Here is a 15830-nt window from a genome sequence, read left to right as displayed (position 1 = left end):
TTATTTTACAATAGGCTGGAATATTTTTGATTTTGTGGTTGTCATCTTATCTATTGTAGGTAAGAAAATTTTAATTGTAATAAAAGATGTAACATATTATAAATGAAAACTTTGAGAAATTAACAGATGATTTTAATATTTAAAATAGGTTCCATTCTTTACGTTTTCATAAAAGATTGTAATTACATTCTAATTAAAGTTTTAAATCTGCATTTCAGATTAACAGGCATTTAATGTTTGTTTATAGGTATGTTCCTCGCAGAGATTATTGAGAAATATTTTGTGTCCCCCACCTTGTTCCGAGTAATTCGACTTGCCAGGATAGGTCGAATCCTGCGTCTAATCAAGGGAGCAAAGGGGATCCGCACTCTGCTTTTTGCCTTGATGATGTCTCTCCCTGCCTTGTTCAACATCGGTCTCCTCCTTTTCCTGGTCATGTTCATCTATGCCATATTTGGAATGTCCAACTTTGCCTACGTGAAAAGAGAAGTTGGCATTGATGACATGTTCAACTTTGAAACTTTTGGCAACAGCATGATCTGCCTTTTCCAAATTACCACCTCTGCTGGCTGGGATGGCTTGCTAGCACCCATCCTAAACAGTGGGCCTCCAGATTGTGACCCTGAGATAGACCATCCGGGTAGCTCAGTCAAGGGAGACTGTGGCAATCCTTCAGTTGGGATTTTCTTCTTTGTCAGCTACATTATCATCTCATTTTTAGTTGTAGTAAATATGTACATTGCTGTCATTTTGGAGAACTTCAGCGTCGCTACCGAAGAAAGTGCTGAACCTTTAAGCGAGGATGACTTTGAGATGTTCTATGAAGTCTGGGAAAAATTCGATCCAGATGCAACTCAATTCATAGAGTTCGCCAAACTCTCTGAATTTGCAGCCTGTTTGGATCCTCCTCTTCTAATACCAAAACCAAACAAAGTTCAGCTTATTGCGATGGACCTGCCCATGGTGAGTGGTGATAGAATTCACTGCCTTGACATCTTATTTGCTTTCACCAAACGTGTCTTGGGTGAAAGTGATGAAATGGACGCCCTCCGTATTCAAATGGAAGACCGGTTTATGGCTGCCAACCCTTCAAAAGCCTCTTATGAACCAATCACCACCACATTGAAACGAAAACAAGAGGAAGTATCCGCTGTTATTATTCAGCGAGCCTTTAGGCGCTACCTCTTAAGGCAAAAAGTTAAAAAAGTTTCCTGCCTGTTTAATAAAGATAGAATTAAAGAAGGCAATGACACAGTTATCAAAGAAGACATGATCATTGATAAGCTAAATGAGAATTCTACCCCTGAAAAAAACGATATGACCCCCTCCACCGCCTCTCCACCTTCCTACGATAGCGTTACAAAGCCCGACAAAGATAAATACGAGAAAGACAAATCAGAAAAAGAAGACAGAGGTAAAGATGTCAGGGACTATAAAAAATGAGCAAAATGAATTATTCCTGTATGACAAATTGTTTACAGCTTGAGAAAGTAAAGTATTATTTCAAAAGGACTCCTGTAGGAGGTTTATGCCAAACTGACTGTTTTTGCACACTTAAACAGACATACACACACATAAAAATATCTATAAATATATATATATATATGTATGTATATATATATATATATATATATATATATATATATATATATATTTATATATATATATATATATATATATATATATATATATATATATATATATATATATATATACATACAAACGTTAGCTATATACTTAAGGTCAGTGCCTATTAACAAGATAGTGACCCCTTGTCAATTCAAATGCTGCTCTGTAAAACAGGATGGCACTTTTGACAGGTGTCTCCTGTTGGCATTCCCAGCTGACACTGCTGAAGAGGAAAGAAAAATGGCTATCCAGACTGTAGGGATCAGTAAAAGAGGTGCAAACCTAGAATTGACCTGTGTTGATCATAAAACACTCAGAAACAATAATTGTATCCGCTGTTTGCATTCCAACTGCCACACGTTTGCCATATTTTTACAAAAACCCATGTTGGTGAAGTTGTCGTTTTTTTAATCCACAGGTTGTTTACTATTATATGTGACTATTTTTGTAAATGGGTTTTATGTTGCGGGGGTGGGGAGGGGGATTCTAGGATCAAAGAGGGATAGGAGGACCCAGCTGTCCGGTCTGATTCTCTTGTAATGTATAGGCAGAAGTGATTTGCATGAAGGCATGCTGCACTTGTAGACCACGCATGGAAACAAATAGGACTTCTTTGCACAAGAGTTTCAAAGACTTCTGTGTTTCAGGATGGCTCCAGATTCCAAGGTGCTTAAAAATAATATAGATCTTTATGTCTCATCCTGATAATTCTTATGTGCCTGTAAGTCTCATAAAATCAACAGTTGTTCAACTCAGATGTTTTTCCTCCCCACTCCTTCCCCTCACCTCCTCCTCCCAACGATTCCATTATGAAGGTGACATGAACATTGACTATAGTGTACATCCATGCATAGATACTTGATCATCATTCCCACTGAGTACAGGGGCCATACTTTAGAGGAAGAGCATATATAAATTGTACTCTTAATTGTAAAATTGGGAAGAATCTTCTTAAGAATCCTGGAGCATCCCTTACATTAATCTGGAGCACTGTACTGTCCAAAAAGGGGACGGGGGAAGTCGGACATCTGTAAGTTAGTTTTTACTTTCTCCTGCAGTATTGTTTAGCCATCTTCTGCTCTCAGCAAGGTTGACATTGTATGTGTCAATGAGATAAAGCTGTCTATGTAAATAGTTACTTTAACCCTGTGGTGCATGTTTGAGCAAAGGAATAATGACCTGTGCACAATATTTATTGCATCAAATATGTACCACAATAAGTGTAGTTCGCAAACCTTGAACAGGAAAATATGATGTATTCTGTACCATTATAAGTAGTTTGGAGGCTATCACTGATGCATGTTGTTTATCTTGCCTTCGCTACTGTATTTTTCTTGGATTTGTTCAGAAATCTAATATGGGAAGCCATATGTTGGTGGTAAAAGTGAAACAAAATTGTTCAATCAGACGTCATTCCTCATTTCATCAAGCAATAGTTTGCAGCTAGTGGGGGTGGGGGGTAGGGGGTGGGAAGGAGGGAGGGAGGGAAGCTTCTTGCTCTGCCCTGACTTCTTTTATTCTTCTCTGGAATTTTATGTGAGTATAATACAGTGCGTAGCCAGCTGTACACTTCATATTGCAAACAGCATAATCTGTTCAGAATAACTGGTTAAACATTTTTTTAAGGAAAAAATATAAATAGTGTACAAATTTCATTCAGTTTTATTTTTCAGCATTTTGTACATAAACGACAAAACTGATTTCCAGGTCGATGTCACAGAAGGTCCTTTTATTCATAGCACTTTTTAATTGAAGAATTTCACAAAGTGGAAAAATACCGAAAGAAGGGTATGGGGAGAATGTTAGGTTTCTGGGTTGCTTTTTTTTTTTTAATTAGTACTGTATTTTTGCACACATCTTAATGTGATTTTTTCCAGACTGAGTCCAAAATGCACTTGCTTCCAAATAGCTATAACTTGTAATTGAAATGTGGTGGGAAAGATTTGTTTGAAATTCTAGCACTGCCTGCATCAGCAGTTAGTCTTATTATTCAACATCCTTAATCTTTTCCAGTGTTTGTTTACATAGACTATTATTCTTCTTATTGATTCATGCTGCACTAGAAGTCTTTTAAATATTATATGCGATTTCACAATTATTATTTCCCCCACACACAAAATTAAGTAGATAACTTGTATATCTGATCCCATCAGGACATTTTTTTTTGTATTCCATCCACAAAGAAAAATTAAATGTTAATTCCTCCTTTTACTGAAACTGTTGACTTTGTGTCTTGGTGAACTGCATGCAGGGAAAATGCTATTACCATAAAGAACGGTAAGCCACACTACAGTTGAGCCAAAAGAATAAAGACTTCTTTTTTTATTTTATTTTATTTCATGATTCTGTCATTTTTTATGTGCTTTCTGGCCTTAAATATGTGCTCATAAACTTAATAAAAATAAAAACAAATTGATGTTTCAATCGTAAATACATTTCCGGGGGCTTGTAGCATATTTGTCACTGGATTGACCCTGAACATGAATCCATTTTTCAGTCATAAAGCATAGAATAACTTACCATATTGACATCAATTCCAAAGACATAATACCTTTGAGAACAGGTTAGTTTCACTTTTGAAAAATCGGATCCTCATGTTTCTCTCCAGGTTGGATCATACACATAGACCACATTCTAATGTTTCATCACTTGACTTGATTACTTTGGAAGGAATTCATGAATTGATTTCATTGGATGGACTGTGTCTGCAGTAGTATGGAAGTCCTAGCCACGTAATTTGTTGATTTATCTGTATGTTATTACATTATTGACCACTTCAGCTGAAAAGCTATCCAAGCCATAAGCTGAATAAAGAAGAACAAAATTCCTGCCAGCAGTCAACTAAAGCGGGAAAGAAAGGTCAGGAAGGAAGAGCAACATATATCACACCGCAATTCTTAAAAGTTGCAATATTCATAAGGATCAACAATAAGTGAACAATATTTCAGAAAGACAATCAAAATTGCTTTTGCCAGTCTTCCTCTGCAAAGCAACCTATAGAATAGCCCTGCTGACAACTCTAAATTTGGCTGGGAAATGTTTGAGGCATGACGGCCCAATTGGGCAAAAAGAACAAAAAAAGAACTTCAACTCGCAAAGACAAACTGATAACACATGCATATGAAAAGGAACCCAGAAATGTAAAAATATGTGTATGTGTGTGCGCACAAGCATTTATACTTTTAAGTACTTTAATTATTATTCTATGTGAAATAATGGTGGGCAAAAGTCTTGCACATGACAGTAATTATTTTTTATGTATAGAGACCGCATTCATATTTTCTTATTCCAGTTAGTATCTTGATTAATTTAACATTAATTAGTTAAAACAAATTTTTCAAGACATTTTTTGATTGGGTATCTTCCTTAGTAGATTCTGAAATTGCTATAGATATGGACTATTCTGACTTCAGCAAAGCATTTCACAGCTACCCGGGAGCATACTGAATAGCAATCTAGTTAATATAGGTGGGATGGCATGACAACTAAGAGGTTAATTCCTTGAAAGTCATATTTGGATGGTCATCAGCATTCAAGATGAAAAGGATCTCAAGACATGGTCCAACAAATATCAGTTGTGGATCCTCTACCGATTATTAATAGCCATAGCACAGATACCTCTCCTTAGTGCTTTACAGCACTCACTGAGCGGTTTACAAATTTATTTATTTAATCACGTTTGTATCAAGTTTGTCAGCATATTGCCCCCAACAATCTGGGTCCTCATTTTACCAACCTTAGAAGGATAGAAGGTTGAGTCAACTTTGAGCCGGTCAGAATCGAACTCTTGGCTGTGGGCATCATTAATTATTTGGATAAAGAAATGGAGGGAATGTTTAGCAAGTCTGCAATGGATAAAAAAGTGGATGGGATAAACGGGGGGGGGGGGGGAGGGAATCTTGAAAGGTTAGAAAAATAGTAATGAAATGTAGGGGAGAGTATTCCAAAGGGTTTTATTTAGTAAACTAAAATAAATGTGCATTATAGAAGAATGATTAATGCAAAGTGGCATCAAGTTTGCAACTTATATTTAATATCCATAGGTGTCAAATATCATAATTTAAATAAAAATACTTGACATTGCACATTCCCTTAACCATTCTGTCAGGTAGCAAGGTTTCCTATATTATCTAAACACCCATAAAAACCCAAAGGTGCATTTTCAAAAGGCAACTGGACTTTCTGTTTTTCCTTCAAGATGTTTTGCTCCTCAGAAGAAGAGAACTGAAGAAGCTTCTTGGATGAGAAACAAAACTTCTTCAAGGAAAAACGAAGTCAAGTTGCCTTTTGAAAAAACACCTTAGGGAAAACCATCAACTGGATGACTTTAGAATCTCCATAGACATCCATAAAAATGTTAACAGTTCCCTGAAGGCAGAAGTGTCCAAACTTGGCAACTTTAAGACTTGTGGACTTCAACTCCCAAAATGCCCAACTAGCCATGTCCACGAACCAGTTCCCTTGGCCGAAGAGGTTGTAAAAACAAAAGGTTCCTCTGGCGATCCCAGCTGAATTGCCTGATCACCAGAACCTTTAAAAAACATGTTTTCTACAAGCTCTTCAGCCAAAGAGGTTGTTAAAACAATTCTTTTAAGAGGTTCTGGGCTGCGATGAGGCAACTTCAGCTGGGATCGTCAGAGGAGCCTTTTAAAAAAAATTTTTTCCTCTGGCGATCCCAGATGAGTTTCCTGATCATCACAGACTTTTAAAATCACTTTTTTACAACCTCTTACAACAGCCCCCACCCATGACCACCCAAACCCCCTCCCCCACTTACCTATAATTGCTGCTCCTTTCGGGCTCGCAAAGCCATGGCTACTGCAATCGGTTGCATCAGCTAGCAATTGAATCTGCCTGCCTGCAATTTAAAGTTAAGGAAGTTTTAAATTTAGTTGCTTTTATCTAAAGCAGGGATCTCCATTCCAACCTTAGTAACTTTAAGGCTTGTGGATTTAAACTCCCAGAGTTCCTCAGCCAGCTGCTTTTACATTGTGTGTATCCGTTGTGTTGTGGTGTGTGTGTAAAGTATAAAAGTTGATTTTTGAGCTTTCTGTGACTGTGTGAGGTTCCTGTTTGTTGCAGAGGCCATTTTGGGTGAAGTGCAGCTGCTTTTACATTGTGTGTGAGTCAGTTGTGTTGTGTTGTGTGTGTGTAAAGTGTGAAAGTTGGTTTTTGGTACCTCTTATTGTTTTGTATACTTCGTTTATTATTTTTATTATTTATTGTTATTGGCCACGTCCACCCAGTCACATGACGGCCAAGCCACTCTCTCTCACCCAGTCACATGACCGCCAAGCCATGCCCAGTGTCACATGACCATCAAACCATGCCCACAAAATAAGCCACGCCCACAGAACCGGTAGTAAAAAAAATTAGAACCCACCCTTGCAGCCAAGTACTAATCAGGTGTGACCTTGCTTAGTTTCCCAAACATGGTTGGTCAGGTGCTGCTGTTTGAAGTAAATCATTATCTGGCTACCATTATCCACAATGCGAGGACTAAAATATCTGGCTGGTGGTGTAAAAATAGCATGCCCAAATGCTAGTCTATCATTTTTCTGAGTTAGTTTCCAAATGATAGGGTTTTTTGACAGGCCACCTCCTCTGACTCTTTTAAAAATGTATATAGTTTACTCCATATTTAGCTGGAATGCATTAACTGCTTCCTACTTGTATATGTTGTTACAGCAATGAGCAATAAAGACTTTTTTTCTCAGGCTTTATCTGTGATAGAATTTGATTTTTCAGCCATACCATTAGAAGTTATATGTTGGTTTTTTGCCACCACTAGTAAAACCCTGAGAGAAATGTTGCATTTCTCATGTAGGAATTAATCTAAACACATTCCCTACTCAGTTTCCTCCCTGAGAAACTGCTTTGCAAAAATTAGCCAAACATTTATGTTCTGAGAAATATAGACAACATTAATAGCAAACCCCATGCATTGTAACACTGGGATATGATCACTGACTTTTTGCAGTTCCTATGGTAACCATAATTTCTGATCAACTACGAATAAGGTCACATGTAATATTCTTTTCTTTGCAACGAGCAAAAAAAAAATGTCGGTTGATAGGAAAATTAGGAAAGAGACTGCAGTTTTCTTTTTATTATTAATTACAGCAATTTAAATATTGAGCTATCTTTCTTTTTCCAAACAGGTACACGAGTACCACAGAATATTTCAACTAAGGGTTTCAGTTAGTTACTCAAACCTTCAAACAATTCAGAAATAATGTGATGATGATATATCCAAATTCAACTGCAATACAGCTGACACTTAACTATTCCCAAATTTCCCCCCTGTATTTTAGTGCAATTCAAAAATTCAGGTCAAACACTACTAAAAGGATCCATGTATTCATTTGTGTTGAAGCTAAAATGAAATAGAGTATTGTGGCACTATGAAGATGAGTGAAGGTCTGATGAAGTCATCTTTAATATCCGTTTTGGCTCAAGTCATCACTTGAAGGTGTCTGTCGCAAGTGATGCATCGGATATGACTATGTCTATTACATTATCAAGCCTGTGTTACTTTTCAAGGGATCATTGACCAATTATTTATTTATTTATTTATTTATTTTGTCACAACAGTATATATAAGCATAAGCATGAAAATAACTATATAATATATAAGCATATATATAAGCATAAGTATGTAATAACTATATTAATTGGACATAATGAAAGGAAACAATAGGACAGGAACGGTAGGCACGCTTGTGCTCTTATGCATGCCCCTTATAGACCTCTTAGGAATGGGGTGAGGTCAATAGTAGACAGTTTTTGGTTAAAGCTTTGGGGATTTTGAGAAGAGAACACAGAGTCAGGTAGTGTGTTCCAAGTATTAATAACTCTGTTACAGAAGTCATATTTTCTGCAATCAAGATTGAAGTGGTTAATATTAAGTTTAAATCTATTGTGTGCTCTTGTATTGTTGTGATTGAAGCTGAAGTAGTCTTTAACAGGAAGGACATTGCAATAGATGATTCTATGAGTTAAACATAGGTCCTGACGAAGGCGGCAGAGTTCTAAGTTTTCTAAATTCAAGATTTCAAGTCTGGTGGCATAAGGTATTTTATTGTATAGCAGTGGAGAACTCTTCTTGTAAAATATTTACAAGATTTTTATATTTATAAAATATTTCTGGACACATTCAATTGTATTGATGTCTGAAATGTAGTATGGGTTCCAGACAGGCGAGCTGTATTCAAGAATTGGTCTAGCAAATGTTTTATAAGCTCTGGTTAGTACTGTAGTGTTTCTGGAGAAGAAGCTACGTAAGATTAGGTTTACAACTCTTAAAGCCTTTTTTGCAATGTAGTTGCAGTGGGCTTTGGCACTTAGATCATTTGACATGAAAATTCCAAGTTCTTTAACAGGGTGATCAGGGAAGATCTGAAAGTATCCCTGATCAGCTCTGCTTGCTGGCTTTTATTGCTCTATTATGGTTTATGACTCAGATCAATTCTTCGGGGTTCAATGTCCAATGGCATCAAAGCTTTGGACTACTCCATCTCCACCCAATCATGCTTATACAGGCCATAATGGGCACTTATGCTGCTCCCTCCCTTTCAGTTTGTTTCCTGGGATAGAGCGGTGATAATGATGATAGCAGATCTGAGATCCTTCTCCCACAAAAATCCTGTACAAATTCTATAAGCTATTGAAGAGCTCTTCCCTACGACCCAGTTGTGATGGCCCAATTGATTAAAATAAGAGAGAGGGCCTTCTTGGTGATCAAAGCTAAATTGTGGCTTCTTTGCTTCGAGGCAACATTTCATGTTTTGGCAGAGAGCTTCAATTTTAGACGGCGATTAGTCTTTAGGAAACATAAGTTTTATCGGTTTTATTTGTACTGCTGCATTGATATTACTTAAAACTGTGTTAATTTTCTTTCTCCTTTTAAAAAAAAATTTAAATAAAAGTATTTTACTAATAGGATTGTCTATTGTCAGCCACTCTAATAAATGTTGGCACACAGCAATTACTTTTATATCCTTTAGAGCCATTAATTATTTTAGCGCTCACATTACAATAATACGCTAAGATATAAATAAACATTTACAGGCGAAGTCTAAAATACATTTGGACAAGAGCCTGACTATGAAATCAGTCTTGGTCTAACTTATTTTAAGGATCTTAATTTCAGTCCCAAACAACAATTTCCAGAAAATTTCCAAGACAGAAGACTACTGGAAGAGCTTTATTGGATTAGGCCAAAACTCCATTCCATCATGGCTTCTCTTCTCATACAGGCATTTCAAATGATTCAAGGTAGCTCACCATCTACTGCAAAACTAAAATAACACCTCGCATTTATTGTGGAGAAGCTACATAAGATACATAAGATATAACTACCATGGCTAGCAGCCTTTAATAACCTTTAAAGCAGAGGTGAAATCCAGCAGGTTCTGGAGAACCGGTAGTGGAAATTTTGAGCAGTTCAGAGAACCAGTAGCGGAAATTTTGAGCAGTTCGGAGAACCAGTAGCGGAAATTTTGAGCAGTTCAGAGAACCGGCAGTGGAAATTTTGAGCCGTTCGGAGAACCAGTAGCGGAAATTTTGAGCAGTTCGGAGAACCCATAGCGGAAATTTTGAGCAGTTCAGAGAACCAGTAGCGGAAATTTTGAGCAGTTCGGAGAACCAGTAGTAGAAATTTTGAGTAGTTCAGAGAACTGGCAAATACCACCTCTGGCTGGCCCCAGAGTGGGGAGGGAATGGGAATTTTGCAATAACCTTCCCCCAGGAGTGGGGAGGGAATGGGGATTTTGCAGTATCCTTCCCTTGCCACGCCCACCAAGCCACGGCCACTACGCCACACCACGCCCACCAAGCCATACCCACAGAACCGGTAGTAAAAAAATTTGGGTTTCCCCACTGCTTTAAAGCTTTCAATGCTGGTGGCCACCACAACTTTTGAGAACGGATATAAACACTAGGTTGCATCTTCTACTGATTTTATTTTGTATAACCATCTCTGAACTTAACACAGGAGAGTTATTGTAGATATAGGTAGTCCTCAAGTTACGACCACAATTGAGCCCAAAATTTCCATTGATAAGTGAGACAGTAGTTAAAATGAATTTTGCCCCATTTTACAACCTTTTTTTTGGCCATCGTTGTCAAGTGAATCACTGCAGTTGTTCAATTAGTAGCAATTGTTACAGGAATCTGGCTTCCTCATTGACTTTGCTTGTTAGAAGGTCGCAAAAGGTGATCACCAGGACACTGCAAGCGGCATAAATATGAGTCAGTGGCCAAGCGACTGAATTTTGATCATCTGACCATGAGGATGCTGCAACAGTCGTTAAGTGGGAAAAAAATGGTCATAAGGCACTTTTTCCAGTGCCATTGTAACGTCAAACTAAATGTAAACTATCGTAAGTTGAGGACTACCTTTTAAGATAGAACAACAAACTGGCTCGTGGCTTTGCAGGAGGTCTTCATGGGGCAGGGAACCTGGCCGAGCACCAAACAAGATCTTGCCATGTGTTGGAGGAGATGCAGGACAGGTGACAATGCTAATGCAGGAATTTACCTCCTTTGGACCGTTTTGGATCCAGCCAGTGGTGAAATCCAATTTTTTTTACTACCGGTTCTGTTGGCGTGGCTTGGTAAGTGTGGTGTGGCTTGGTGGGCGTGACTTGGTGGGCATGGCAGGGGAAGGATACTGCAAAATCTCCATTCCCACCTCACTCCAGGGGAAGGATACTGTAAAATCCCCGTTCCCTCCCCACTACTGGAAGAAGGATATTGCAAAATCCCCATTCCCACCCCACTCTGGGGCCAGCCAGAGGTGGTATTTGCTAATTCTCCAAACTACTCAAAATTCCCGCTGCCGGTTCTCCAGAACCTGTCAGAACCTGCTGGATTTCACCCCTGGATCCAGCCCTCTTCATACGGTGAACCTATCATAAATTCAATGAAGGGTTAGGAGGCAAACACACACATAGAATATATTCAAAACTATATGCAGGTAAGCAGGCAGGCAGGAGACGGAACACTACATTGTTTTGAAAAGCAATTCTTTTTCAGTCAAAATTCTGAAAAATCCCGTTGGACCTACATCTACAACCAGATGTTTTGTGGCATTATTCTTCCTCTCACAACATGTGCAAATCATGAACCCTTGCGGGGGGGGGGAGGAATATAAAACGTAAACCCTCTTCATGTGTGGGAGAAGGGAAAGGCATCGCTTTTAATAAGCGTGCACAAAATGTTCTCTCTCCCCACCCCGTCACCGCTCTCCGCAACCCTGCCTTTCAGATTGGAGAGTGGGGAAAAAAACAAAACCCTTTCGCTTCTGTAAATTGAAGCTTTGGTTTCCACCCAGCGACCCACTTTATTTATATATCAAGTTTAGAAACCGCCCATCTCACTCACAGAGCAACTCTGGGCGGTGGCATTCATCACCAAAAGCGATCCCGGGGGTTGCCACGTTATTGTTCCCTTTTAAGGAACACCATCAGGTTAGTGACCACGCACACACTCCGGCTATCGCTTTACCCTGAGAAAAAAATTGGCAACAGAACAAAACTGTCCTTCTTTGCAAAGGTAAATCCTACCCAGCCACCCAGCCACCTACCCACGCACAAACAAACAAACAAACAAACACAGACTGCACACAGAGATGAATTTTGATATTCATACCAAAGATGGAATCAAAAACCTTTTCCACTAACATTTTTATTGAATGATAAAGTAAAGTAAAAGACAAAGTTAATAGGAGAGTAGTGGGGAGTGGGGGGAAGGAGACGTGAGGAAAGGTAAGAAAAAAAGAAAGAAAAAGAAGCACTGATTTCCAACTCTCTCGGTTACAGGAAAATAAGGCCTTAACATCAAATCGCAGCTTTTTGCTTTTTCATAATAATTATGAACAAGCCATTTCTATAAAGATCTATCAATCTAATAGATAAATTCCAAAGTCAGAGTTTCATTCTTCTCTGCATCAAGCACAAAGTTCAGAAGCGGTCTCCATGTGAAAACAAAGGTATTTATGTTCTTTTCTTTAATCAAAGTGGTCAGTTTTGCCATTTCGGCCAACTCCATCAACTTCTGCAAACATTCGTCCGTAGTAGGAATCGAAGTGTCCTTCCATTTTTGTGCGTACAATAGTCTTGCTGCTGTCAACATATATAATAACAAAGTTCCCATTTTTCTCTCTCGTTCTTTTTCCATTAAACCCAAAAGGAAAAGTTCTGGTTTCGTTTTTATCTCCATTTCCAAGATTTTTTTTTGTATTAAAATATGAATCATACTCCAAAATTTTTGCTTTATCACATGTCCCCCATAAAAGGTCCCCTCCCCTCTTTAGGAATCAAAAACTTTTTCAGATGGAAGCGAACATACAGGTCTCAGGATAATGTTGCAGGATCCAATCTGGGTCAGTCACCGGGACCAGAGGTTTAGTCTTCTGAGCTTTCAGACTTTTGCTGGACCCCGTCTTCAGGGAACTTCTTTCTACCCTTCTCTCTTCTAGCTATCTAGAGATGTCATGTCCCCCTCCCCCTCCGATGACCGGGTCAATGAAGTCCGTATCAAACGTGGCAACAAAGCCTCTGCAGCTTTGCCAAATTCTTTCAAGGTTTCTCAGGGCAGGCAGGAGTCCAAGTTGTGACTTCAGCAAACTAGATGAGACTTTGTTTGACTCAAGGTTGGAATGCCAAAAGCAGGTCCTTTATATAGGCTGTGGGGTGTGGCTCCATGACTCAGCATTTATCCAGGCTTGCCCCACCCTTCCTTCTGCTGGCGTCACCTCTCAGATCTCCGGAAGCGAGGATCCTCCCACTCTGAGTTGTCTTCAGCTGTCTCTACTGTCGGCATCTGGGAAAGGGAGGGGTCAGAGGGAGCAGGTCCGGGTAATTGCACCACTTGGCTGACTTCCTGCTCTGACGGCTGCGTCGAAGGAACACACACTGTATGAGCGAGCTGTATTGGATTTCTGTTTTCACTCCTTGACTCCTTGACTCCTCTCCGGGCATGGAGAGGAGTCAGGGCCGGGGGCTGGAGGCATGAGTTGGGGGTTAGAGCATTTGGAGTCTGATAACAGGCCCGGGAGGAGACGGGAGGGGCCCGGCTGAGGAGGACGAGGCACAACAAGAGGGAAGTTCCCTGAAGATGGGCTCCAGCATGAATATGAAAGCTCGGAAGACAAAACCTTTGATCCCTGTAATCGACTCAGATTGAATCCTGCAAAAACTTCGCTGATTTGTTTCATTTTTGATATATTTTAGCTTGTGGAGGAAAAAAAAATAGAACAAGCTAAATAGTTTCCCTGGAGGTATGCAAAAACAGTTCAGCTGAGATTGACTGCCTTGAGGGGTCCTTGATGCTCTCTGAGGGTGGTTGAGGTTTTTTTTTTGCAGATGTTTCATTACCCAAACTGGGTAACATCATCAGTGCCTCAAACTAGCACTGATGATGTTACCTAGTTTGGGTAATGAAACGTCTGCAAGAAAAAAACTAAGCTGAGAAAGCACCAGGGACCCCTCATTTCAACCCTGAGCTACAAATATTCTTCTTTATTAGTGACTGTCTTGAATCTGAAGTAGGCTATTTCCATTTCAACAGTATCTTGATGTTCTGCTTCCATCCCAGATCTTCTCAGATTGAAATGGGACCTTTTGAACTCAGGACAATTCCAATAAAGTTAGACAGCTTGTTTCAATTTCTAGACATTTAGCAGATTCCTCACTTTGGTTTTCTACTGTTTTTCAAACTACAAGTAGTCCTCAACTTACAACAGTTCATTTAGTGACCGTTCAAAGTTACAACGGCACTGAAAAAAGTGACTTATGACTATTTTTCACACTTACGGCTGTTGCAGTATCCCCATAGTCACACGATCAAAATTTGGCTGCTTGGCAACTGACTCATATTTATGACCGTTGCAATGTCCCGGGGTCATGTGATCACCTTTTGTGACTTTCTTTCAAGTAAAGTCAATGGGGAAGCCGGATTCGCTTAAGACCAGTGTTGCTAATTGAACAGCTACAGTGATTCACTTAACAACTGTGGCAAGAAAGGTCGTAAAATGGGGCAAAGCTCACTTAATAAATGATTCAGTTAGCAACAAAAAATTTGGGCTGAATTGTGATCTGGAGGATAAAACATATGAAGAACGGTTGCAGGAACTGGGTATGTCTAGTTTAATGAAAAGAAGGACTAGGGGAGACATGATAGCTGTGTTCCAATATCTCAGGGGTTGCCACAAAGAAGAGGGAGTCAAACTATTCTCTAAGCACCTGAGGGTAGAACAAGAAGCAATGGGTGGAAACTGATCAAAGAAAGAAGCAACTTAGAACTAAGGAGAAATTTCCTGACAGTCGGAACAATTAATAAGTGGAACGACTTGTCTTCAGAAGTTGTGAATGCTCCAACACTGGAAATTTTTAAGAAAATGTTGGATAACCATCTGACTGAGATGGTGTAGGGTTTCCTGCCTGGGCAGGGGGTTGGACTAGAAGGCCTCCAAGGTCCCTTCCAACTCTGATGTTATGTTATGTTATGTTATGTTATGTAAGTTGAGGGTTACCTGTACTGTTTTCCAGTGCTTTGCAACTATTACAACTATTCTACTCAATCCTGCTTAAACTAACCACTAGATGTCCTTCTTCCACCGTGTCAGATGCTACATATATGTATAAGCCTGCAATCTGAAGATTTTTTAAAAATATTTTCTACACCTGGATCTTTTATTTATCTCTCGGACTTACTCATTTATTTGTTTTACAAAATATGTTTATCGCTTCAATCAAAAATTGTTCAGGAAGGACTCTGACAAATAGCCTAACAGAACAATTGTAAACAAGATAAAAGGCAATAGTTGAAACTTGATGTTTCAACACAGGAAATATTTTAAGCAGTGTAATTATTTTTCACGTTGATCTTCTCGACGTATGGAACATTTTACAAATTGTGATGTTGTTCATCCATATAATTTGGCCATCACTGGAAATACTACGTATGTATATATATATATATATGTATGTATATATGTATGTATGTGTCTTTGAAACAGTATTGATTCCAGGTGATTGCCTGGGGAAACCCATGCAGTTTTCCTGCCAAGATTTTTCAGAAGTGGTTTGCCATTGCCTCCCTTCCTAGGGCTAAGAGAAAGTGACTGGCCCAAGGTCACCTAGCTGGCTTTGTGCCTACTGCAGGACTGAAATTCACAGTCTCCCAGTTTCTAGCCT

General features: G+C 39.1%; 1 protein-coding gene across 1 annotated transcript in view; it reads left to right on the top strand.

The window, feature by feature from the left end:
- SCN2A (sodium voltage-gated channel alpha subunit 2) overlaps nucleotides 1–1443 on the top strand; it is a 64818-nt gene extending 63375 nt beyond the window's left edge. Inside the window, 1 exon segment of the mRNA XM_058191508.1 lies at nucleotides 248–1443. Coding sequence (XP_058047491.1) covers nucleotides 248–1443 — 1196 coding nt within the window.
- Nucleotides 1444–15830: the final 14387 nt, after the last annotated feature.

Source organism: Ahaetulla prasina, chromosome 1, assembly GCF_028640845.1.
Source record: "Ahaetulla prasina isolate Xishuangbanna chromosome 1, ASM2864084v1, whole genome shotgun sequence".
NCBI classification, from domain to species: Eukaryota; Metazoa; Chordata; class Lepidosauria; order Squamata; family Colubridae; genus Ahaetulla; species Ahaetulla prasina.
This window is presented reverse-complemented; position numbering and strand designations above follow the sequence as displayed.